This window comes from Lissotriton helveticus, chromosome 3_2 (genome assembly GCF_964261635.1).
Source record: "Lissotriton helveticus chromosome 3_2, aLisHel1.1, whole genome shotgun sequence".
Taxonomy (NCBI): domain Eukaryota; kingdom Metazoa; phylum Chordata; class Amphibia; order Caudata; family Salamandridae; genus Lissotriton; species Lissotriton helveticus.
Window position 1 is genome coordinate 264,871,619 of NC_136062.1, and position 27,113 is coordinate 264,898,731.

The 27,113-nt window shown below is 48.0% G+C and overlaps 1 protein-coding gene across 1 annotated transcript in view; it reads right to left on the reverse strand.

The window, feature by feature from the left end:
• The window catches only part of ADAM10 (ADAM metallopeptidase domain 10), a 536,961-nt gene extending 510,169 nt beyond the window's left edge, over positions 1-26,792 (reverse strand). The window contains exon 1 of the mRNA XM_078685166.1: positions 26,302-26,792. Coding sequence (XP_078541292.1) covers positions 26,302-26,356 — 55 coding nt within the window. The 5' untranslated portion in view covers positions 26,357-26,792. The remainder of the gene's footprint in view (positions 1-26,301) is intronic.
• Positions 26,793-27,113: the final 321 nt, after the last annotated feature.

Sequence of the window (27,113 nt, forward strand, 5' to 3'; positions counted from 1 at the left end):
ATGAATCTCACAATTTAATAAACTGTGAGCATTCAAAAGCAAGTTGAGCCAAGGTACCTTAGAAACCCCTCTATAGGAGCAGATCCTATTGCTGCGTAGGAGTGCCTTATATTTTCCTCTTGAATAACGGGAAGCAAAGAGAATCCTCTTCAATAAGATACAATTTTCTAGATTCCTATCAAGTGATTGCAAGAGATGTGGTTGAATATCATACTTTGCCCTAGCTAAAAACATGGCAACACTCAGTGCTGCTTCCACTGTCCCCCACTCACCAACAGAAAGCATATAGTACCTATTAAAATAACACCCCCTGAACTGCTTTCACATTTTGTAGTACCAGTGCCTCAGGCTTATCATTAATTTAAATGAGTATGGTTTGCCCCGTCACCCCTATTTACATATCAGTCTTTCAGAGAACAAATGTTAGTGTGAAAACGTATATATTAAATACATTTTAAAAAACGAGTTCATACCTGGTGAAAGCATGCTTTCAATATTCTTTGTTATAAGACAGTTCAAGTTTTGACAGATTTATTTGGGAAAGTAAGAGAAACAAATATCAAGCCATGACACGAATTTCAACTCAATGACCACCCAAGGACATTTACATGTATTTTCTGTTGCCAATCCAGTGTAGCTTTGTCTGTGTACTATGTGTAGTCATACTGAATCTTGACTTGTATCCCATTTTCACATTTTTTTTTAAGATGGCAGTAGATTTCTCTTCAGTTCAGTTTTGTAGCGTGTCATTCTCGTATTCTCCGGTTAGAACCCCACCACTGTAGACTAGAAACATTCATGCATAACATGATGGTGCTGGTTTGTGCCAAACTAAACGCTTTGTCCAAATTGGTAGTTTTAATTCAGAACTGGATTCAATGTGTGCTTTCCTGAGTAACAGCGTCCTTCTTGCCACCCAACCAACCCAAAACGTGTGGAATGCTTATGATATTGTTACACTAACAGGACTCATCAATAAAACATGTAGTTGCATTCTAATTTTGGGGGACTCTTTAATCAGTCTCTTCCAGGCTCCGCCAGCCGGTTGTATAGGCTGCATGTTCTACGTAGGGTTATGGTGGTGACATTTGTTCAACAAATAATTTTTCTAACCATGCTTCATATTCAATTCATCCCCACACTTGGGATGTTGCACAACTTCCCCTCTTTTCCCTTCACTCTCTTACCCCCAAAGCATGTTTAAAAGCTCATGGTAAAACGTGTGTTTAAAGACATCACCAGCTGAACAAACGCATAACTGCAGAATTATTCTAGAATCATGCTAATGACAACAAAAACACGTGTAGGCCAATTAACTTTCTGTTTGATTTTGAAGGAGACTGGGTTACATATTTGTCTAGGAAAGCAATTGAATTACAAGACTGGAGACACATTATGTTCTCTTACTTTTATAATAGCAGGAAGGAATCATATAAAACTACACTTACCAGCAAAACTTGGTTTACAAACTATAAATAGGTCCTGAGCTTAGTCCATATAGAGCTGTCACCAGAAATAAACCGCCTCTTTTCTTGCTGCTCAGCCACGAGGTAAGCACTCCACGTCTGTGGTTAACTGTTAGAAACGTGTTTGAACTTTGTTACTGCATATCTGATAATTTGTTGAGCTCAATTTAGCTATGTTTCAGGCAGTGTTTTTCTCATGTAGTTTGTTGCTTTATATCTGGATATATTTGTGGGCATGGTCTATCTTTTTCCTGCTTTTTGGACTCCTACCAATGGCACACAACTTTTTTTGCACCAATAGTTTGTTTAAAGACATGACATGGACACTACAATGACCAGCATGCATTGCTATTGCAGTACAGATTCAGTACTGGAGCAATTGACTAACAACAAGTTGCATGAACCCATATTAATTTAGGGCTTGCACATGTAGTGTCAGTTCACGTCTTTCTGAGAAAGCATTGATGAAAACATTTGAAGGGGAATAGTGGGTGGTATGCTCCATATAGGTTAGATTTTTTGTGCATGGAATAAACAGTAAAAATGGAAAGGACATACTCAATAGGTATGGCACTTCTTTCTAACACACACACACAGACGACATCCAAGGGACGCCCGGCCTCTGGGTAGGATGCGTCTGTCCTTAATAAATTCCAAACTAAAGCATGTACTCACTCCTCCAGTAACACACAAACGGTCCCACTAGACATGCTAGTGTGAAAACTTCTTTAATCTTGACAAGTCTTGCAGCGTTACACGTTTTGACACCTTAAGAGTCTTAATCATATGCGACAGGTGAGAGTGAGCATCCATCTTATCTTGTTTAAGCTCAGCTTCAAAAACAGTGATGAAGGACTCCAGCGTAGGAGCATTTCAAACCGAATTTTAAAGTGGCAGTGTGTTAGTCACTCAGATATTAAACATGACTTCTCGCATGAAAGTGCACACTTTAAAAATTCAATATGAACGTCAATATGTTGAAAATGTATTATTTCACATGTGCAGGAATCTTCACCGATTCCACTTAGTGCTTTTCTACGAACTTAAAGACCACAGCTACCATAATGCTTTGAATTTTCTCTGCAGGATGTCCCAATCCTTCCAAGTCTTCTATTTAGCTTCTTAATCACCTTTAAATACATGTTCCAAAAGCCTTCATCGCGCCTTCAAATGATAAATGCTGTGTATGGCAGAGTCTTTTGGCATCATTGTACGTACTAAGGTAATGTCACTCTTGTGTCAATTTATGTAGATGTCACCAGTTCTAGGTCAGACTATTATATCAATATATAATGACTCCTAATCAAAAATCTGTGTTGCCTGGTTCTCTTACCTTTCCAATACATCAAAAATTAACAGCCATCTCATTACATATTTAAATCTCAATCACCTCTCCATCTTTGACTTGCCTGCTTCAAGTTTTCTTTTTTTATTTCAAATCTTTTTTATTGAAGATTAGATAAAATTGAAAATAAAGACAATACAATAAATCTTCCAGAATATAGATGGATATAGCATTGGCAAAAAGACACCTACAATAATCAAATCAAAGAAGGAGGAAAAAAGAGGATAGATGAAAGGAGGAAAAAAGAGAGAGATGAGAGAGAGAGAGGACAGATGTACCCATATGTCACTAGCAGTTGGTTCACAGGAGCTTGGGTCGCGGTGTAGGCGACAATAAGTACATAGCAAAGCATATACATAACATATACATTAAAACAAATTAAATTCTATATAGACAGGCAGTCCTTTGGAGTGTGCATCCGTTGAGGCGTGCATCATGGGGGCTCAAAGTGGGAGGATGATGCATCTAGGGAGGCCCACAGTTTGTTGTTCGAAGGCTTCCACGTGGTCGACTGTAGTGCCGGGTTGTCCGCCCCTCTCAAGAAGGAAAGCCATTCCAGCCACATTTTAAAGTTGACTTCAGTAAAATTTTTCCACTTATATAGAATGACCTTACACGCCAGTGTTAACATGATATCAAGCAATTGTCTGTCATGGATGTCCGGTAATTGTGTTTCTAAAGGGCCTAAGATGACGTATATAAATTCCTGCACAGGTGAGATTCCGAATACCTTATGGATGTATGCAAATATTTTTTCCCAAAATGACTTTAACAGGGGACAATCAAAAAGCATGTGTGCCAAGTCTCCAGGTACTTCCTGGCAGTTCCAACAATTAGGCGTATCCCTCAGTTTACATGTAAACAATTTCTGAGGTGTCCAGAACACTCTGTTCAGCAACATGTATTTCGTTTGACATAGAATCGGGGATACCTTGTTTGTTAATGCAGTATTGTGCAGTACCTCCCAGTCTATTGGTATACCTGTCGAATTAGGTTCCGAATCCCACTTACTTTCCATTAACTTGTGTGGTTTCTTGGGCAGGGGGAGGAGCAGTTTATATATTCTAGATACAAAATGGTCAGCATGGTATAATAGTCTGAGACGGGTCAGCAACCATGGTAAGTCCGTGTTGAGGGCACGCTTAGAGATAGCGGCTTTCAATTTCAAGAACTGGTAGAATTCTATGGGTGGTAAATTAAATTTCTTTTGTAGTGTTGAGAAGGGTAAGGGCCTACCATGTTCATAGAAGACATTCACCATGTGGATACCACGTATAGCCCACACCTCCCAATAAAGGGTCTTTCCCTCTATCCGAAACATAGGGTTATACCATAACGAGACTAGGGTGGATTTCTTAATCACCGAGGCAGTTTTATGTGATTGGTCAAGCCTGAGGAGTGCTCTTCTAGTATTTAGTAGGATGTATTTGGAGTGGGGTACGTGGGTCAAATCCATGCTGAGGAGAGCTGAGAGGGGTGCATGTGCCATTAACGACCGCTCGATAGATAGCCAAACTGGGGTATAAGATGTAGAGTCAACCAGCCAAAGGGCCCCCTGTTTACAGAGGAAGGCCGTCTGGTAGTTCTTGAACGAGGGCAGGCCCAGGCCGCCTTTTTCTTTTGCCAACTGTAACTTTTTTAGTGATATCCTGGCTTTTTTCCCCCGCCACAGGAACTCTCCAAACAACCTGTCCACTTTTTTGATGAATTCGTCCGAGAAAGTCATTGGGAGCATGCAGGCCAGGTAATTAACTAGAGGTGTGCACATCATTTTAAGAGTTTCAACCCTACCCCACCAGGACAGAAATTTGGGTGACCAGCTATCTAATAGTGTAGATATCTTTTTTAACGTTAATTCTTCATTCACTTTCAGCGTCGTTATTAAGTCTTTCTCAAAGTCTAAGCCCAGATATTTAAAAGCTTTTGGTTGCCATGTAAGGCCAGATGAGCCCAGTATTTCTTTACTCCCGATGTTGTTAAGTAGCTTGACTTCTGTTTTGTCCTTGTTCAGTTTGTACCCTGAAACTTTAGAGAACCCATCAATTGTGTCCATTAAGGCCGGGATAGCCTCCTCAGCCCTCTCCGTCAGAATCAGCACATCATCGGCGTATGCGGTTAGCTTTACATTACAGTCATCAAATGAAATGCCAGCAATGGCTTCATTAGTTCGGATATGGCATAGAAAGGGTTCTATAGCTAGCAAGAACAAAGATGGAGATAGTGGGCACCCTTGCCTTGTTCCCTGTTTCAAGCAGAAGGAAGAGGAGAAGGAGCCACCCGCCCTAACCTTAGCAGTAGGGCCGGCATACAGAGCCATTACAAGTTTAATGAATGTCTTCCCTAGATTAAATTTGCGTAGAACTGCCTCAAGGAAGGTCCAATCTACCTTGTCAAAGGCTTTTTCAGCGTCTAGTGTGACTGCTACGGTGGGGGTATTCAACAGTTTTGCTTTTTCTAGGGCATGGGCTAATACTCCGGTGTTATCGCTAGACAGTCTATGTTTTAAGAAACCAGACTGAGATGGGTGTATGAGGGCAGGAAGAACTTTTTGTAAACGGGCTGACAAGATCATGGCTAGTAATTTACAATCTAAATTAATCAGGGAGATCGGCCTATAGTTTTTTGGTAGCGACGGATCCTTGCCATCTTTTGGTAAAACTGCAATAGTTGCCTCTGCCAACGTGCCCCTCACTGCACCTGATTCCGTGAATTTGTGGAAGAGGTTCAGAAGGGGGGTGACCAAATCTGTGGCAAAGCTTTTGTAGAATTTAGCCGTAAAGCCATCAGGGCCTGGTGCTTTCCCACATTTCAATCCCCTGATTGCTTTTTCCACCTCAGAAGCCGAAAATCGGTTCATTAAGGCTGTGTTGGTCTTCTAGCCCTACTATTGGGAGGTCACACTCCTGTAAATATTCCTGAATTTTGCCCTCTTCAACCGATTCATTCTTAGCATACAGGTCTTCATAGAAGTCTTTAAAGACCTCTGTTATTTTTTGAGGGTCCGAATGGCCTACTCCCGCAGAGTCCCTTATGACATTAATAGTATTTTTTTGCACTTTGAACTTCAGGTATGCCGCCAGGCTCTTACCAGCCTTATTAGATTCACAGAGCTTAAATCTTCGCCTTCTGTCCAGCCATACCCCCGCTCTTTCGCTCACCAGCTTGTTATATTTGTATTTTCTGTTAGTCATGGTATTAAGTGTCTCCCGATCCCTTGTTAGTTGGTGTCTATTTTCCAGATGAGCTATCTCTGTTTCTAACGCTTCCAATTTTGCATTGCAATCTCTGTTCATTGCTGAACGGATTTTGATGCACACCCCCCTCAGGGTACTTTTCAAAGCCTCCCATCGCACTAGATCTGAGGTGTCCCCCCTCCTGTTAATCTCCAGATATGACCGAATGGCTGTTTGGATGTCAGTTATATTTTGTTCCTTGTGTAAGATTTCCTCATTTAGTCTCCATGACGTTTGTTTTGGGGATGGTGTGATATTACTAAGGGATAGAGATATACATGAGTGGTCTGACAGTATTCTTGGATCAATTGACGTATCCTCTATTCTTGCAACGCCATTTTGTGTAATGAAAATATAGTCAATGCGGGAGTACGAATCATGAGGAGAAGAGTAAAATGTGTAGTCCCTGTCAGTAGGGTTTTGTATTCTCCACGTATCAATCAGATTGAACCGTTGACATAATTTGATGAAAGCATTATGTGATTTGTTCGGTTTAAACACACACTTCGAATCCCTGTCTAGGGCAGGGTCAAACGGAAGATTAAAGTCACCCCCTAGCACATGTATTGCCGTATCAGGTATCGTCTCAATCTGCTTGACTAAGTCCTGCCAAAATTCTAAATCATTAGTGTTAGGTGCGTATATATTTGTGATAAAAAATTCCGTGTTGTCCTTGGCAAGCTTTACTGTGACCCAGCGTCCCTTTTCGTCTGATGAGGAAGACAGTAATTCTACCTTTGATCTTTTTGATAATAGCATCAGGACCCCATTCTTTTTACCAAGTGCACTTGACCCCACAACCTCCGGATAAAACTTGTTGCGCAGAGTATAGAACTGTTTAACGTCTAGTTTGGTCTCTTGCAACATAACAATGTCCCCCTTCTGCCTGCGCACATAGTCTAATATCTTCTGTTTTTTTACGGGTTGATTCAAGCCTTTAACATTCATAGACAGAATCTTTAGTTGGTTAAGCGAGGCCGTCCCAAGCGGGGTGGAGAGCGTTGGATATGACATTTATACTAATGTATGTATCATGAATGCTTTATGAGATCTAAAAAGTGACGCGCCGGTTAGCACTTCATGTGAGGAGTACCCTGCTTGGACCCTTATGTTGCAAGACAGACAGAGACCATGAGCAGACGTTCGGGCGCCCAGAGATAGAACACGAATGGTCTGATTATGGGTATGTAGATACAGCTCGTGCATGATACAACTTGTCCAGTCAAGAGAAAAGGGATAGGTTAGAGGAGAAAGGAATAGTGAAGAAAGGGGAAAAAGAATGAGAAGAGAAAGCAAAAGAAAAAGAAAAAGAAAAAATACAAACCATAACATACAATTCACATCCCCCCCTCTTCCCCACATCCCCCCACCCCACCCTCCCCAACTGTAGTGCAGAAGCATGGCGACGTGAGGAAAATCGCAGTAGCCCTCCCGCCTAAACTAGTCTTGTGTAGACATTGGAATAGTTATGCACAGTGTGTAATACTTATTAACACTTACGCAAGCAGAAAAACATTGAAATAGTACGGTGAACCAACATGAGGCCAAAAAGACTTCCAAGATACATTCCTGCCAGCCAGAGATAATCTAGAATACTTCCTTAGATAGATTTATAGCAAAAGAACTGTAAGTAAACTGTGAGTAAAGGCACTATAAAGCACAACACGGCCCACTGGAAGGTATCCGTCATCAATTGCCTTAAGGGCTAGTAGACTCAGGGTCTATTCAGTAATGATAGGTAGCCTAGCAAAGTAGCCTAGCACAATTAAATTCTGGGCCTATTCAGTAATGATAAGTAACCTAGCAAAGTAATCTAGCAAAAGCAATAAAGTACCAGTGAGCAAGCACTTAGTCAATGTGTCCATGTCACAACATTTTATCTATGAAAAATGACTAAACATAGTTCCAAGCAGAGAATTAGTTCGTTAAGGGGAACTATATCAAGGAATCAGGGCAAAATAGTGTGCCATCATTTATCATCGTTAACCAAAATAGTAGGTAGTACGTTGTAATCTAATGCAACTCACGATACAACATCCCGTTGTAGGAAGATGACTCGAGTGCAAGACCCAGCTTGTTAGTTGTTAGGGTCATAAAGTCAGTCAATCAATCAATCAATCAATCAGGTCATTTGTAAAGCGCACTACTCACCCGTAGGGTCTCAAGGCGCTGTGAGTCCATACGAGTGGTGACGGTCCGTTGTATGCATCTACTCCATAGCGATCACTTATATCCTGAAGCCGAGGCCATCATATTATCCGGGTTATTGGTGTCCATGTCGCGTTCATCAAGCTCCCCGAGCATGCGTTTGAGTTTCATGGGATCCGTGAAGATGTGAGACGTTCCCCGTATCGTGACTCTATATTTCGCCGGACCCACAAAACCAAATAGGTATCCCCTAGACTTCAGCTGTGGTCGTAGGGCCAAGAATGCCTTTCTTACTTCTACCGTCTCTTTACTATAATCTTGAGAGATATAGATCTTTGCGTCTCTCCATAAGATATGATTGTGTTTTCGAACAAAGGCGAGTATTTGCTCCACATGCTGGTATCGTAATGGCTTACAGACGATGGGCCTGGGACCTTTTTGCGTCTTATTAATTCTTCCAGGAACCCTGTGTGCTCTGTCAAACTCTAGGGGGTTAGTGAAAGTCAAATTAGTGGCCTGAGCAAACCACGACTCCAAGAACTGGATGCACGACCCTTCTGAATCCTCCGATCCTTCCGGAATCCCGAAAATGCGTAGGTTTCCTCTCCTATTTCTATCTTCCAATTCAGCCAGTCGTCGAGCGGTTTGATCAGAGGAGATATGTAGGTGTTTTAGAGCAGCACAAGTCTTGACCTCGATATCCTCCAAGCGACTAATCCTGGATTCCGTTTCCGTTAGACGAGCATTAGTGTCCCTAATATCTTGACGTATCGCCACTACTTCCTCCTTGGTGGTCTTAGCTAAATCTTTTACCTCGTCCAGCCTGTTTAAGATCATATCAAGAGCTTCTGTAGTAACTTTCTTCGTCTTGTTTGGTGATCCCGGGTTCGAATTGTCTGATTTGAGTCTTTTCAGGGAGTTCTGGTCTTTGATATCCATCCTGAGTGGTGCTTCGGAAGCTTCGAAAGCTTTTGCCCCAGGTGTGTAAAGCAGAGGCGGTCGATATATATAGGACTGACGCAGACACGTTAGCGTAGGTAGAAGGTTGTGGATTAGATGAGGATCAGTTCAGCAGACTGGCTGAGGCATAGAGGCTCCCACAAGCAAAGAGATTGGATTGTTGCGTGGGATTTAAGGCCTGGTATGTTCCGGAGAGATCCGCCCTGAAGATTGCCACTCGTCCAATACAGTGTCAGCTAGTGCCAAGCCTCAATAACACATGGATCTAAGGATATGTCGCATATGATCATCCAGCTTATAGGACACACAGCAGTCACGAAGCGCCACAGTGAAGATCAAGGAGTTGCCGTAGGACGCCCTTCTAGGTTCACTCAGACTCACACATGGCTTCATGGGAGGAGTCACGCTATTAGTGATATTTGCGCCACTTTCAGACGGTGCACATTTGTTAGGCCTTCATTGTGGGTCAGGATTGTGTGCCCCCGATTTTCCACAGATAATAATACTGCCAATGGTGTCATTCATGTAGTCGATATATTAGGGGCTAGTCACACTCGATCTGTGTATTTATGAAGGCGGCCTCCATCTTGGTAAAGGTGCAGTACATACAGAGTCCCCGCATGGCGGGCTGGGCTGGGCTGCACTCACTTGTCAGTAGTACATCGAATTCAGGGCATATTCTGCCGACCAAATTTCTTCCAGACTTCCGCGTCCCCCGCGTTTCAAGAGCGCCGTGTATCCACAATCACCCACAGCTCCTCGTGATCGCGCGCTGCATACCGCTCTCACTCTCTCATTGGAGACGCGGCAGAGAGCTTCCAGGGTCCCGCTCGACGATTCTCCGGTTTCGGAGCAGCTCCAATCACGAAAGTCGGCTCACCGCATTCCAGGGATATTCCGATCGCTAAATCTGCTTTCACATTGCAGATGTGATCGGAGGAACGCGTTCCAATGTCCGGTTTGGGAACTCGTTGCGGGAAGAGAGACGCCTTAAACCGCCATCTTCCTCGGCGTTCAAGCCACGCCCCCTTGCCTGCTTCAAGTTTTCATCTGCATGACGTGCAGGGATCCAATGCTCCCACAAACAGTGGCTGTTTTAACAAGCATTTACAATGCAACGATCTCGCCTTTGCAAAAGTTAGAGCTATTGGCATTGTAAATGACAAAATTTTTATTTTTGTGTTGATTTTAAAACAGATAAATAAATGGCATTGTCATTTACAATGCCAATAGCTTAATCTCTCGCAAATGCGAGACCAATTGCATTTGCACCCACACACAGAACCCCCCCAAACACACAGAGCCGCCCTCACACACTCAGAGCCCCCTCACACACACACACACAGAGCCCACCTCCGACACACACACACAGAGCCCCCACACACACACACACAGAGCCCCCCCACACACACAGAGCCACACACACAGAGCCCCTCCCCCCAACAGGAAAAAAACACCATCTATCTATGATCAGCAGTCATAGTGTTTTCATATATTTGACAGTGCAGACAGAATTAGGCAGCCTTTACTTGTTCTATGTATTTGTATCACCTTCGGATATTAACTAAGTGCAGATGTAGCGGATTAGTATGCGAAGCCAAAGTTCACTTCCTGTCTGTGCTTTGTCCTACAACCCTTTCCACCTCGCCTTGAACTGAAGGCCAACCAAAACGAGCCCTCATAAATCAGTGTCCAGATTTCCTGGGGCTGCGTACTGCACCCGTGCAGAAGGTACAGGTGGGGAAGTGAGAGAAGGCGTTGTCTGGCTTGAGGCAGGTTTCTCGCTCTGCTCTGTGCACCTATGGATTACTGCCTATTACCGGGTTAGGGTGCCGGCCTCCCTAATGCAGTTCTTTAATTTCAAAGTATGTTTATTGAGTTTTAGAACAGAAAGAAAAAGAAAAGGCATGGCATAGCGAAGGACAATCAACAGGCAAGTTAGGCAAGCGAGACAGACAGACACGTCTTCTCTTAATAAGCGTTAGGTGAGTTGGATGAACATGCTCAGATGTAAAGGTAGTGCCCGGAGGTCGAAAGACGCCCCTAGTCGGGCAACAGGTAAACAAGCCAGCCTTAAGAACCCGCCTCCCCCCCAACACCCCAATTCAACGCCCCCCCCCCACCCCACCAGTACGCCATTCTTCCATAGTAGTCTTATGAGTCATAGCTAGTCTAAATGTATCAAGGCGCCTCTGTTTGCGTTCGGTCCATCATGCAGTCTGTAAGCCGTAGGATACGAAGGTATTTCGGGCAGGTGATTTCGTGGAATTCCCTGGAGAGCAACGTCAGGAGCGGCTGCCAAGTGGTGCGGAATGCGTCAGTGGTATGTGTTAGTGTAGCCTGGATCCGTTCCATGCCCAACGTGAACCACAGCTTGTGTAGCCAGCCAGTGTGGGTGGGTGGGATAGTAGAGCCCCATAGCGACAGGATGTGTTGCGATGCTGCCTGCATAGCGATGCCCATCTGTTTGCCGCGAGCTGATCTTAGAGGGAATGTAAGTGCATTGGGAAGTCCTAGGAGTGTATAAGCTGGGAAACGCGGGATCTCAGTGTCGAACGTGGAGTCAATATCATCCAGGACGACCTTCCAGTACTCCTGCAGGGCGGGGCAGTCCCACAGGAGGTGAGTCAGTGTTCCCCGGCTGCCACATCCTCTCCAACACAGCGCACTACGGGTCGGGTTGCCTTGATTGAGTCTCGCTGGGGTAAGGTGCCAATAGATAGCCAATTTTATCGCCGATTCCCTGGCTTTGGTGTTGCGGGTAGTGTGGGCGGCCCTGTAATATACGTGGTTCCATTCTATTGTGGAAAGAGGTCTTCCGAATTCCGTTTCCCATCGCCGCTGCCCAGCGGTTTTAGCAGGGTCGGCAGCAGGTGAGAGCATCCGATAGAGGTCTGAGATAAGATGTTTATCTGAGTCTTTGGACACGAGCCAGCGTTCGAACGGTGTCATTTGCCGGCCCACCAGGGGGGCAACGTCCGGGCTCAAGAGCCAGTGGCGGATTTGGAAATATTGATACATGTGAGGGTTATCCACTCCATAGTCTCGCGAGATGTCGGCGAGAGAGAGAGGAACCCCTCTGTATCAAAGAGGTGCCCAGCTGATCGGCACGGTGTGTCACGCCATTGCAAGAAAGCTCGAGTGTCCGTGCCGGGTGGGAATGCGGGGTTGTCAAAGAGCGGAGTAAGTGGGGACGGGAAGGTCGTGAGGCCCCGTTTGACCGCTACCATGTCCCAGGTCGCCATAGTGGTCCGAGTAATAGGGGAACGGAGGAGATGACGTGGCCTGTGCTGGCGAGCGAGAATCGGTATCTTCCACAGGGAGGTCTGTGCCATAGCCCTGTCCTGAAAGAGCCATCTCTTCTCTGATTCGGGCCGGTACCACTCCACTAGATATCGAATTTGCGAGGCCTGGAAGTACTGCAGCAAGTTTGGGATCCCGAGGCCGCCCTCGTCCACAGTCCTGTGCGCTACTCGTCGATGTAGCCTGGTGCGTTTCCTCTCCCATACAAATTGGTGAAGATCATGTTGGAGATCAGCTAGCATTCCCATTGGCGGCGACACCGGGAGGGTCTGAAAGATGTATAGTATTTTGGGCAGGACCGACATCTTTACCGCCGCGATCCTCCCAAGTAAGGAGAGGGGTTGCTTTGACCAACGCGCGAGGTCAGCCCGGATCTGGGATGATAAGGTAGAGTAGTTGTGAGTAACCGTCGAGACCGTGGAGGAGGTCAGGGTAATCCCCCAGATATGGCAGTCGAGTGGTGGACCGCAGTTGGCAACCGAAGGTGGCCGGCGGGCTATTGGAAAGAGCATGGCTGCCAAGGGGCAATATCAGGGATTTCCCCTGGTTGACCTTGAAACCCGACACCGCGCCGAATAGTTCCAGCTCCGCCAAAAACGCTGGTATGGAGCTAGATGGACGGTCCAATGCGGCGATTATGTCGTCTGCGTACAGTCCCACCACGTGGGGTTCGTTGCCGAAAGACATTCCTAGAATGTGGGGATTATCGCGGATCTTCTGCGCCAAGGGCTCCACGTATAGAGCAAATAGGAGTGGTGAGAGGGGACAACCCTGGCGGGTTCCCCTCTGTATCTCGAAAGGGTCGGACTTGAGGCCACCCAGCCGGACACGTGCCAAGGGACGATGGTAGCAGCTCGCGATCCAGGCCTGAAACCGGTCGCCCAGGCGGTAGCGCTGCAGCACAGCCTGCATGTAGGTCCAGTCAACACGGTCGAAAGCCTTCTCGGCATCGATGGCTAATAGGGCAGAGTCGGAAACCTGAAAATGAGCTTTGTCCACGAGGTGCAGGAGTCTTTTGGTATTGTCACTGCACTGGCGGTTCGGGACAAAGCCCGATTGGTCCCGTTCGAGGATGCCCGGGAGGCAGGGGCCCAGGCGGGCTGCCAGCACCCCCGTAAACAGCTTCAGATCTAGATTGAGTAAGGAGATGGGGCGGAATGCGGAGCAGTGCGTTGGGGGTTTGCCCGGTTTAGGCAGGACCACAATGTCGGCTGCAAGCATATCGGGCGGGATGGAGCTTGGTCCTTCAAAGGAATTAAAGAGCCTGGCGAGGATAGGCGCTAAGACATGGCCGAAGGATTTATAAAAGCCCGATGAGAAGCCGTCAGGGCCCGGGGATTTAAGCGGACGGAGGCGTGCAATGGCAGCGAGGATCTCGTCGGGGCGAATGGGGGCATCAAGGGCTTCCACGCTCGCTGAACATAACGGCGTAATGTTGGCCGATTGCAAGTAGGTGTCGATGGCTGTCGGTGACGCCTTGTCTGCGCTATACAGAGAGGCATAGTAGGAGCGAAAGGCCGAGGCAACCCGTGCGTCCTCAGTAACTGCATCGCCGGTGTCGTCTAGTAGCGTCGTGATTTTGGAGCGTTGGAGTTTGGCTTTTAAGGCGCTGGCCAGGAGCCAGCCAGTGCGGTTGCCCCCCACGTAGTACGTGTGGCGGAGGCGAAGAGCAGCAAATTCTGCCCTGTCGGTATCGAGGCTAGCCAACTGAGCTCGGGCGGCCTTAAGTTGGCGCCATATTCTCGGGGCGCCAGTGCGGCTGTGAACTCTCTCCAACTCCGCGACTTTGTCGGAGAGGTCGCTCCTCTTTTCTTTGCGAAGTTTGGCGTCTGCAGCTGATATCGCTATCAGCTCCCCCCTAACGACAGCTTTCAAAGCTCCCCATAAGGACGACAGCGACACCTCAGGGGTGTCATTGGTGGCCAAGTAGTCTGAGATGCATTTATGAAGTTGGCGGGTGACCGCCGGTTTTTGTAGGAGGGTTTCATTAAGCCTCCACGACCCCGGAGTGCGTGGCGTGCAGGGCACGTTAAGCGTCAGTTCCACTGCTTGATGGTCGGAGAGGGCAGCCGGGACAATTGACACTGTGGCGATGTGGGGGATAAGGGTCGATGAGCCCATGAAGTGGTCTATGCGTGCGTAGGTGTGGTGTACGTGTGAGTAGAATGTGTACTGCGTTGTAAGTGGGTGTGCGTGCCTCCAGAGGTCCGAGATGTCCCTATCATGCAGCCAAGTAGTGCCTTTCTGTGAAATCGCCCCCGTGTCTCCGTATCGGTGCCCCGATCTATCCTTGACTGTGTCCATGACGAGGTTAAGATCCCCACCTAGGAGCATGTAGGTGTGAGGTGCTTGAAGCGTTTCCGAGATTGCGGAAAGCAAGAAGGGTTCCTGACCTGTATTGGGGGAATAGATGGAGCCTAACGCGTAGGTGGTGTTGCCTATCTGGAAAGCGTGGGCTAGAAGGCGCCCCTTAATCTCCCCTATTTTGGCCCCTACCTTGCCTTTGAAGCGCCGTGATATGAGCATAGCCACCCCAGCCTTCTTTGATGTGAGTGAGGAGAAAAGTTGCTGTGGGAAAGCGCGAGAGCGCAGCCGGTGCCAATCCTTAGCCAGGAGGTGGGTTTCTTGCAGCAGGCAGACGTCGGCCTCAGAGTTCTCTAGGTAAGAGATGATAGCCCTGCGCTTAATCGGGTTATTGAGTCCCTTGACATTAAGGGACAGGATTTTGAGCGTGTCAGCCATCACTGGGGCACACAGGGGTGAACGGGCTCAGTTTTGCAAGACGCTGCGCAGCGGTGGAGAACGTGGGCAAGCCCTGGTGTGTGTAAAGATCCCATGGCATACTGATCCCCATCCCCCATGGCGTACTGGTCCCCCCCAACAGTTCCCTCCCCCCCGTGGCCACCCTAACCCCAACAGAGTGGACCTTCCCAACCCCCCTCGAGTGTAGAACCCCCCATCCCCAACTTCCCCATCCCCTCCCAGAACATCCCCCCCAACAGAAACCAGTAAAAGTCTCGGGCCTAGTCGTGCAGGGCACAGGTCCGTAGAATGTCATAGAAAGGGGTACCGTGGTTGCAGCCCAATTGGCGGCTCCCCGGCCCAGACCCCAGTTAAGCCAGGTGCGAATGAGAGAACACCCCCAAGCTGGTCAAAGTTCACGAGGGCGGTGTCCTACAGGTCGGGTGCTGTGTTATCCGCCACTTCCTGTATTGCAGCTTCTCGTTCCTGGGCGGCCGTGATCGGGTCTGGCTTCGGGATAGTTCTCGGCGTTCTCCTCCTGCGTCTGCCAGCCGTCGGCTGTAGGGCGAGGTGGGTCTCCCTGCGATCGGGATGGAGAGGCGTCCCTGGAGGTTGCACTGTCCGGCATGTCGATCCCAAGTAGGGAGCAGGTGTCGCGGAGTGATCGAAGCTGGTGGAGGGATCCGTCCCACTTGAAGATCAGACGGAACGGGTGGCCCCAGGAGTAGGGTATTCCGGCTTCTCTCAGGAAGGTCGTCGCAGGCCTGAAGGATTTGCGCTTCAGCAGGGTGATATTAGAGAGATCCTGAAAAAGGGCCACAGGGTCATCGCGAAATCTGATGGGTTGTGCTTTCCTGGCCTCTCTAAGGATGCGTTCCTTCAGGGGGAAGTCCGGCAGGAATGCCAGGATGTCCGGAGGTGGTGCTGGCGCCCTGCGTGTCATGCCCACCCGGTGCGCCCTGTCGATTCGGATTTCGAAGTCGCTCGTCTCCCCCAGGATGTGTCTGAATAGGTCCTGCAGGTAGTTGGTCACACTGTCCTTTTCAGCTTTCAACGGGACACCCCTAACTCTTATGTTATTCCGCCTGGAGCGGTTTTCCAAATCCTCAGAGTGCGACTGTAAGTCCACCTGTTGATCCTGAAGTCGCAGGATTTCCTGCTGAAGTCTCTCCACCTCCTCACTGCGGGACCGATCAGCCTCCTCTAGAGAGGCAACTCGCTCACCCAGGCCGTCAATGTCGCGACGGAGTTCGCGCTGTTCCCCGGCCATGTCCTGTTCTAGAGTCTGGAAGTCCTCACGCAATGTGTTGAAGAGGGAGGCCAGGAAGGCTTTTGTAATCGGAGCGGAGTCTTCATCCTGTGGCTGAGGGCTCGCGGGGGGTTTCGGGGACGACTGTGGTTGAGTCTTGTCACCTTTCGACGCTGCTTTATGCATAAGTTCCACCACATTCCGGGCCCCTTTGCGATTAGAGTGCGTCATTGTGGCCAGAGCAGGGTGGTGGGCCAACTGGCGGGCGTCGTCGGTCGCCGAGTAGTCGCCCAGCAATGAAATGAACCGTGAAGGGTAGTGGACGAACCAGAGCTGGCGCCGGGTCCCGTGAAGAGGCAAGGAGCGGCGACCCAAGAAGAAGCTCCGCAGGGTGCCTTGGGGGCGGCCGGGAGAGTCTCTCGTGTGGCGCCACAAGGGCGGCGCTCAGGGTGCGTTGTGGCCGGTGAGGTGGTGGGGATAGAGGCGACCAGGCCAGCCGGGCTGGGGCCACTATGCCGCGCCGAGCAAGGTTATGCCTGAGTGAGGAAGAGCAACGTGGATCTAGGGAGAGTGCTTAGGCGCCAGGCTGAAGAGCAGTGCCTCGGGAGCAGCCAAAGGCCGCGGAGATGTCCACTGACGTCCTTATTGGCCAAGCGGGGGGTCCGGTGGGCAGCAGGCAGCAGGGAGGAGGCCTGGACCGACGGCTCCGGCGATCGGGGGCCCAGGGCAATGTCCAGCCGGGCTGTGACACCAACCTCAGCTGTCGAGGGACACCCAGCAGCGAGTGCAGGGACCCAGGGGAGGGGAAGCAGGCGGTAGTCCAGGTCGCAGGGCGCCGCTCACCTGATGCCCCTCGTCCAAGGGGTCGTTATCAATGCGGGGGTGCACTGCTGTGTTGCACCTCACGTCGTTAGTGTATCCCTCCGCCGGGAAATCAGGGGATGGGGGGCTCCGGAGCTCCTCCGGCGGCGGGCCGACGCCGCTCAGTGAGATGTCCGCCGTGGGTGGGGTGGCGGTTGGAGATCTCTCCGACCCCCAAGCAGGCCCACGCCGGGGCGTAAAGTGGCAGGAGGCGTCCGGCGGGGTTCGCTGTTCCCGGAGGGGCCGGGTGAGCAGGCCTCAGCTCAGGTGGTGTCTCTCCGCTGGCGCTCGGGGATGCGGGGGAGACTCCGGTGAGGTGTGGGGGCGGGTGAGCGACTCCCCGCCTGGCGTATAGCGCTGTGGGTGAGTCCGTGCCGCCACCCTATAGGCCCACGCGTGGGCCCAGAATGTCCAGAGGGCTCCCGCTAGGGTGTATGAGGCACCCGCGGATCAGAACCACCGATCACAGCGCGCCCCCCCCCAGGGGCCACTGAGGGGATGGGGGATGGCCGGCGAGAGTACGCAGGACCGGAGGCCGGCGCTCCTCGCGATTCAAGGATCCGTAGGCCCGCCAAGGGAGGGCGCGGGTGTGCGCCTGGAGGCCCACGCCGGGGCCCGAAGTCGGTGGTCGGCTGCTGATGAGGCGCGGGCCGCCCGGGAAGGCTGAGATCACCGGCCCTCAGGTACTCCGCCGTGAAGTGTTCTGGGCGCTTGTGCTCGGGTGGCTCGGGTGGCTCGGGTGGCCGGCCCCAGGGCCGGCAGGCCTGTCTACGCCCGCAGCCGCCGGGATGCAGGCGCGTGGCGGAAGGGCTCTAACCTTCTTCGCCGGCGCACCGGTCACGGCTACAGCAGAAGGTGCGGGTCGTCGGCGTCCGTTGGTGCCCAAAGCTCTGGTCGGCGGACCCTCAGTGAAGCAGGGTGGATGTGCGCGGTATGTGGGCGCCGTGGGGCCGCCGGGGTCGGACCAGTCCGGTCTTCTGGTAGGCCCACGCCGGGGCCTAGATTTGCCAGGGGTCCTCTTGCGAGGCGCTCTATGTCCGAGGGGTTCGGGGCACACCGCGTCCCCCGGGGAACTCCCGCGGCCTCTGGGTACGCTTCACTGCAGTCCGGTGTGCTATTCCACGGCGCTCCGGCGCTACCGTCCTCCCCGGTGACTGGGAAAGCGAGGCCACCGGCGGTCAAACGCCCAGAGGAGTCCGAACGGTAGCTCTCCAAGGCAGTTGAGAGGGTCGAGCTCGGATTTGGGCTGAGTCACGGGGGGTGATAGCTGGAAATTACGTGGTAATGGGGCTTAGGGCCGGGGAGCCTCTCGAGATACGTCTGTTCAAGCCGCCATCTTGGCCACGCCCCCCTAATGCAGTTCTTTAAAGAAAAAAACAGCTTCCTGTTAAATGACGAAGTGATTCTTTTACGCAGTATGGCAACAAATCAAATCTAAAATTTGTGTTGTGTGCTCGCTGCACTAAAATCGTCTAAAATAAAAAACGCGAAAGGTAAAATAAGTTTGGGGATTACATGCAAGATGGGCTTCACAGGTCTCTCACCAGGAGAAAATATGATGGAATATTTAATGTGTGGCGCTTCCTCTTACCATCCATGTTCGCCCGGTCGCTGATGTGCTGCAGGTTGCAGCCCTTGTCCTCCCGGCTCAGGTCTGTCTCGGGCCGGTAGGACTCCAGCCTGAAATTGGCATTTCTGCGCAGCTTGGGACTGGACGACACGCAGCAGGACGCGCTGTTCCCCATGGTGCCTCCCCGCGAACTCCCCACCCGCGTCCACTTTGAAGGCTTTGCTGCCTCTCGGCTGCGGCTGGCACAGGTAGCGGGGGTCACGCTCTGCCCCCGCTGGCACCCAGAGAGGAGCGTGGCTGGGGTGTCCGGTCCGGCCGCCCTCGGCGGCTAGGAGCTGGGCACAGTCATGGGCAGAGCCGGGGACGGACGGGAGAGGGGCTGCTCCCTTCTCAGCTGCACATTCTCTGCCGGCAGGCACCCCCGCAGCCTCAGCCTCTGCCCGGGGATGCTGCTGCTGCGTGCATGGAACGCAGGCAGAGGCGACCTAATGCTCCCCACCCAGGACAGGCTCCGTCGGGGAAACAGGAGGCAGCATCGCGGGCACCGGCGTCCACAGCTGGGGGGGGGGGGGGGGGGGGGAGGGGCTTTTCCTGGCGACTCGTCTGTACAGCAACGCCCAGCAGTCGAGTGGTCCGACAGTTTTGTTTTCGATAACAATAGTTTGGGCATTTGAAGCCCAAAACAGCAATGGTAAAATTCAAAAAGTAAGTTCCAGAATGTAAAGGGACCTTGAATGAAAAGCTATCACTGATCTTCAATGTCAGAAATGACGTGCAACTCGGAAACTATGGAGGCAGCATCGCGGGCACGGCTTTTCCTAGTGTCGCGTCTGTGGCCGCGGCAGGCAGGACGCAAGTTTTCTCTTTTAGCCCGTCCTTTTCAGACTGGGCATCCAGACTTCCTGCTGGGGTAAAAGGTTCCTTATCTTCTTTATGGGGCCATCTGGACCCATAAAGAAGACAAGAAAACGTTTACTTCAGCAGTAAGTCAAGGAACCCAATCTGAAAAGGACGGGCTAAAAGAGAAAGGAGAACGTCACTAGGACCTCTTCTCCAATGGCTGGCCACCGTTTAGGAGGCCAGCCAATCGAGAAGAGGGGCGGGGCTTAACCCTCGCTAGCGAAACTCTCCCTAAAACACAAAATCCCGCGAGCTCGACTGCACATGTGCGCAGTACGCCACGCGAGACCTAAAAAAGGGGTTCTAAGCAGGGCAGGCCTCACAGCAGTGGCCCTGCCAAACATACTTTGTCTACATCCAGATACTGGAATACGGCACCAGGTCGGACGTATTTAAACGCCGCTGGTTTCATTTTGAATTAGGAAGAGATATAGATATATAGATCACACACAAATATACATACACATACACACATATATGCAAAAAGCTCCACTCCAAAAAGAAATTAAAGGAGTTCATCCTGAGGAACAGTTTGAAGAAAACTTTTTTTTTTTTTTTTTTAATATTGCCCACAACAACAAGAGGAAGTTGAGCCAATGGGCTTATAAACATTGGGTTTTAACATAAGTCAAAACCGGGCTGAGGCGGTTTTTGTGATCCCTAAACCAAAGGTGGTCCGCAGCTGTGCATCAGATGCCCTATTCTTGTACAGATTTTATGAAATAAGAAACTGATCAACTGGGACTATTTCATATGAAGTGCTTTTGAGACTATACTGTCTGCATGAGTCTGGGGCAGACTGGTTTATCATCGCCTCAAATTTCAAAAGAAGGAGAGTAACAATACCACTGTCTTGAAAAAGGAGGTGCTATTTGAATATACCTTCAAAATGCTTCGACGCCATACCGAAGCCACAAATTAATTTGTATGAACATTACCTTAGATGTGTAGGACTTGAAAGGCATCAGGGTTTATGTGGACAAATTCTACTTTTGATTGTGGCAATTGGCAATTGAAGACAAAGATTACTGTGTTTTCAAACTCTCGTACAATACTCTTGGATTGATTTTGAACTATGATAAAAGATAATATTGAATGTATTGTAATTGCTTTATTGTGATCTTTTTGATAGAACTGTTTTTTATTGTGTAATGTTTTGAAAAACATGTTTTAAACATTTCAACCATCAATCCACTAACTATAGGTTTTTTGTGCCAATATGTAGCAGACTCAAGGTGTGGGGGGCTGGTACGATTGGGCCTTGAATGCATGGGACTTTGACCATAAGTGTGAGTTAAGGTGTGGATATAAAATACTCAGAGAGGATGCCGTTGTAAACATTTCTTGTTTTGAACCCCAGTCCTTTGGGTTACCGAGGGTTCCTCTCTTTTTGAATATACATCCAGCTATACAGCTTTTAGAAGCTGAGCTTAAACAAGATCAGATGGCTGCTGACTCTCACTTGACGCATATGATTAGGACTCTTAAGGAGTCGAAACGCGTAATGCTGCAAGCCTTAAATCATTTTTCACACTTGTACATCTGGTGGGCCCGTTTGCATGTTACTGGAGGAGTACATGTTTTCGTTTGGGCCAGCGCAATTACTGAGAACCTGACAGTCACCAGCATATAGTAGCAAGCTACGCACATCACATTCTCCAACCACCCAAAATTTATGGCACAACCATCTGGAGGATGCAAGGTGGAAATAACCTAATGTTCTGAAGAATGCCCAAAAGGATGATAATTGTGATACCACAGATTCAGACAATAAGTGAGATGTTTCCAAAACTTTCGGTATTGTTCATAGCAGCTCTTAACCCACCCAAGATAACAACACTTACTTAATTCCTTTAACCCTTGTGTTAGGAGGCCAAATGCAAGAAAAATAAATAATCTAATGTTGCTCTGGAAAATGCACAAATGCATGATTATGACAATTAGAATACCATAGGTTCAGCAAATAATAATGGAATAATTGCAATATATTCTGCTTTGGTCTGGGCCCATACAAAAAGATGTCCATGATCCCTATCTCTAACGACAGGAGTATCCCAGAACTAGTGTCAGTTGTTTTACAGTTGTTTTACATGCCAATGTTAACCCTAAATTTAATCTCTATTATTCAGCACTAATTCCACAGTGATCACAGTATTGGATTGAGTATTGCTGATAGATATCAGATATTCCACCCTCTAACCTCACTTATTCCTTTACGTGGGATAAACTATTTATGTAATTGTTCCAAGCTGCCACAAGAGTAATGGTCTTCAGAGGTATGAATTAAAGACTACTGATTTTAGAACATCCTTTTCTCGTTCGTTAATCATTCTTTAAAAAACACCACACACACGTGTCTTCTTTTATTTGAGCCAGATGGGCCAAGGCTTCCTTTGGAAGAAAGGTATACAAAAATATTAGGGAATCATTTCCCTACAGGAGACATGAGATCCAGAATCAATTGTTGACTCAAGGTTAGAGGACATTCTTAGATCTGCTGATTGGTACAAAGCATTAACATCAGGACATTTTGTGCCAAACCTGTGGATCGTGTCTATTTGGTAACAACAAATATGCTTAAAACAAGCATAGTGACTCCAGTCTAGCTATAAAATACAGTTTTTCCTAGCTAGATCAGTGAAGAAAAGTCCTGATTTTTTTTTAAGACACATAAGTGAATATTCTCTCCACTGTCTACTTTCATATATTTTGTTTCCCTCCCCTTACAGGCCCATTCACTTTCTAAATGAACACAACCCCAGTTCTTTGCTAGCTCAAGCTCTCGCTAGGATGGTTCAGTAAACTATATAAATAGTTCTGCCTGAAAATCTGACTCTCCATAGGCAAGTAGGTTTTTTGAGGCGTGAATTACATTTTCAATACTACAAATGTTCTCACTTCTTTCTTTCAGCTTCAATTGCTACAACTCCTGGTTTGTCTTAAGGCTTCTTCTCAATAGGACACACATATAGCTCAAGTGTCTAGGCTTCTGAATATTCCCGAGTCAAAAGACGCTTTTGTATAGTTTCACCTCGGTTTCTCCTTCTGAAAGTAGTTTTCAGACATATTGTTTAATTTCACTTCACATAAAGAAAACAGGCGGTTACTTCCTGGTGACTACTGATTAGTGACGTGGCTCCACTTTTACTTAATGTGAAGATTGTAACTCAGGGTTTGCTGGGAGGTGTTGTTTGCGATTCGTGGCATCTATAATAAAAGTACTAAGTAAAGAAATCGGTGTCTAATAAAACCAGGACTTCTTCACTAGCTAGGAAAATCTACATTATAAAACAAGGGATATCAACAAGGGTACGTTTTTTTTAATTGATTTTGTAAAACTGTTTTGTACAGTTCTCAAATGGAAACGCATAAAGGAAAGAAAAAAAAAGTTTAATTCTAGTTTACAAATCAGCAAAAGGTGAACATTTTAATGGGGTGTAAACTTTTTAGAAGCACTATACATGGATCCATTTGCCTCATTATAAGAAAGGATGCGTTTTTATTAGATTATTGTGCAATAAGTTAATAGGGACCCTGTGGGTCAAACTAAAAGGGCTATGTTCAAACGACAGGTAAGAGAAACCTGCATTAATACTCCATATCAGGTTTGTGCAAACATCTTTAAAGAAGGTGATCTAAGCATTCAAAATAGTTGGTACTTTTGCTAACAGAACTGCATGTTCTGCAAAATTTTAAATGGGAAACCTGCTTTCCCTTTTGCTACTAGCTACAAAACTGATACTGCCACATGTGTGTAAGATAAAAAATAAAAAAGTTTTAAGATGCCATCGAGCAAAGTCCACCTTCCCCAGCACAGTTTTGTTTTTAGTCTCCTTTTACCACTGCATAAAAGTAGAGTTGATAAGCGTACAGTACTATGGCCCTCTTCAATTCACAACAGTGCACAGTACCCCTCTGTTAACCATGGTCTGCGCTAAACACACAAAGGCAAGGGATACACTATTTTCGTGGATATGCAGAACACTCGTTGCCCAACCAGGGTGCTGCTTTAACAATGTAACCCAAGACCTTGTTCTCAATCAGCAAAACACGTTAAATGAGTACATTTGCAGTTTAGGGATGCAATGTTAACTTGCTCCCCTCGTTCCGTCCCCAATCAAGTTTCTTTTTCTATCAATGCTATCACACGCCCAACTGCACAAAAACACAGTTGCTTTTATCACACTAAGGAGGCCTAAATAAAAACGACAAAACGTGTGTATAAAGGAAACAAAACCTTTAATCATGTATTTAAGGAAAATAAATACGTCGCTTTTCAAGCTATAACAGTAAAAACACACGAAACGTCGTCACCTGTTTATTATGGTCTTCGCTACTTTGAAATGTACAGTTCTGAAATAGCATGAGTGTCTGAGTGTCTGGCATGAATACTCGTAATTACTCTGATGAAACACTGTCGCCTTCTACCGCTATTATCTAGTCGCAACTGCTGCTGGAGGGAATGCAAGGCTAGTAGCCTAAGGTACCGTTCGCTGGGGCATGATAAACAACCGTTTCCAAAAAACGTATTATTAAGGATGGACACATTTCCAAAGTGGCAGAAGGACAGGGCTCCTGAAATAAAACATTAAAAACATGAAAAATAAACGTGCCCACGTTATGTCCACAGTAAAGGTTTGAGAGGTAAGCGTAGGAGGTAGTGGGTGGGAACGGAAACAAACAAGACGGGGGGAAAACGAGTAAGAGCAGCCAGTGACTGGTGTATGCTTTATCACACAAACAGCACGGGGTGGGTGGAGGATTGAGCGGAGACGTCGCATCGATATGTGAAATGACATCATGAGAAAGCCGGCAACAGAAAGAAAAACATATCCGCCCTTGTGAACCCGCTATCGGACGCCAGGGGTGGGTGGGGTAGGGAAGCAGGGGTTAAATACATTTTTTAGAAAACCTCATTATCCGGTGCAATGCCTACGCTTAAGACACCAGGAAGGGGGAAACGCCATCCGAAGGAAGCTTCATTCCTGCAGTATACAAATCAAAATTACAACCAGCCCGACAGAAATGATATACATTTGCCCCAGTGCTGAACTAGCTCGGGACATCCCATGTTACAGAACAAGTGGAATTTTTCCATGTATATGCCATGGACAGGATCTGTTTAAGACCGACAATATCCCCATAACTGATGACAAATGCAAACTCTTATTTCTGGGCTAGATGTTCGCAATGCTATCCCCTGCCACCACACATGGGCTGCACGGATTAAGATATAACAATCCGCTGCTTGACTCTACTCAAGATTAACCACTAATGTAAAGGCCATCATTTGCACACCTAGACAGGCTTGGCAGGACTGATACAAATATTAAGACACACCACTGCAAAATACATTACAACGTAGAATGTTGATTTCAATAGCCTTTCCCAATAGAAATGTATAATGATTACCAAGCCTAACTCATATATTCGTGCGCAAATTTCAAAATTTTGCATTTCCTGGACATATAGCCATCTCCTGCCTAGATGTACTGGCATTCCCACAAGCTACATGGTGGGAAACATAATTGTATTCTAGCTCACTATTCGTTTATCATCAAAAGGTATAATTCGTGACTTTCTTTAACCATCAAATCATGACGGAAGTGCCAATAAAATATTGAAAACAGATATAGTCCGTTCAGTGTGTTCTAAATAAAAACACTTCGCACAAACCCACCAATGCAGGGCTTCTTACCTAAGACAGTGGAGAAATTAAGGATAGGTCACCAAAGATCCCATTCCAATCCATTTTTGCTGGCTCTGTACAATCCATCACAACCTAGAAGATATATAGTTCTCCCATTTTCCAGGAATGGCAAAGGAGAGATGTGTTGACACCTGCTTCAGGCCCTCATTGCTCCCTTAGTTTCACCAAAAGGAAACATTCTTCGCCAGGGTAACCTAAAGGCCACCTCAGGAATCCGAGAAAGAGTTATTCGCTTGTACCAGCTCCATCAAAAGCAACAGTAATGCTACTGTTAGTTTCACCTCACACGAGCCACATTGAGTAGCAGGAACGAAACTTACTTGCAGCCACAACATCAATACCCCCAAGATTGTCGCTGTCGCCAAGTCGCAGCACCACATGCACTTAGCAAGTTCCACTGGCAACACAGCACTGTCACAAAAAGCAACAATGACAATACCAAGAAACGCCATCACTATATGCCAGCTGCTGCAGTACCACTTCCTCATCACCACAAGTAGGAGTGCCGCCCTAAACACGGACACTGCAACCAGTTATAACACTCTCAATGCCAGCCCGAGTCATCAAAACAACTGCCACCAGCAACAAAACTATGCTCATTCACCACCGCCAGTGATCCTAATAGAAACCAGGAGCACCTGCAGCAGTACAGTCTGAGCAACGCCCTCCAGCCTCCCCAAGCAGCCGTGCCACCGCTGTCAATATCGCCACTACCTTCAAGACCAATCCAAAAGCACGGGGGTAACACAAGTGGAGGCCGGGGGTTGGTTCTATGTTCGCCGCCCCGTTCTCAGACAAGCAGAGCACCTCTTACCTCCCGCACTGGCCGCCCAACAGAGAAACAGCAGCAACGCTCCAGGAGCTGCCATATCCGAGAGCAGGGAATGCTGTATTGGAGGTTCCGCTTCCCCCCTCTTATTACGCTTCCTTCTTCTCGCTTTGTTCGCTGAGCGCCCGAGGTATGGGCCGGGCACACACACTGTGCGGCGGCCCTTTCACCGCTCCCAGTGCTACCCTACCCGCCCACCCCCGCCTGACGTCATTCACCCGCCATATTCCCCCACCCTCAAAGGTTCAAGAGAAGCACCCTATGCACTGCACATGCGTAAAACCAGCGGCCACGTTAGGGCCAGGCAACGGGCCAAGAGCGCTTATTTTAAACGGCATGCGCTTTTATTCTGCTCGCCGTCGTTTATAATTTTGGCAAGTCGCTGTTGCTGTATTAGGATTTATCTAGCTCTAAAGCCTCTTGTTTTGTTCCAACCACATCCACTGCATCCTGCTTTGAGTGACAGAAGCTAAAGGGGGAGGAGCGACCAGTCAGCCAATAACAAACGAGTTTTCAACGAACTGGGCCATTTGTTGGTTGCTCATACGAAGTAGAAACAATTCGTCCAATCCCGTAGAAGTGCTACGGTCCTATCACTGGGTTTCAAAACAACGGCAGTAAAACGGAAAAGGGACTTCAGTCTCTCTCACAGCAGTGGTCTTTTTGGAACAGGGTTGTTTTCAAAAACTAAGAATAGCTTGCAGTATAGAATGCAAACAGTAAACGTCTTTGGTCTTCCTTTTTAGACGTCTGGTGCGTATTCAGAAAAGTTATGGCAGAAAAAGGTATTTTCCTTT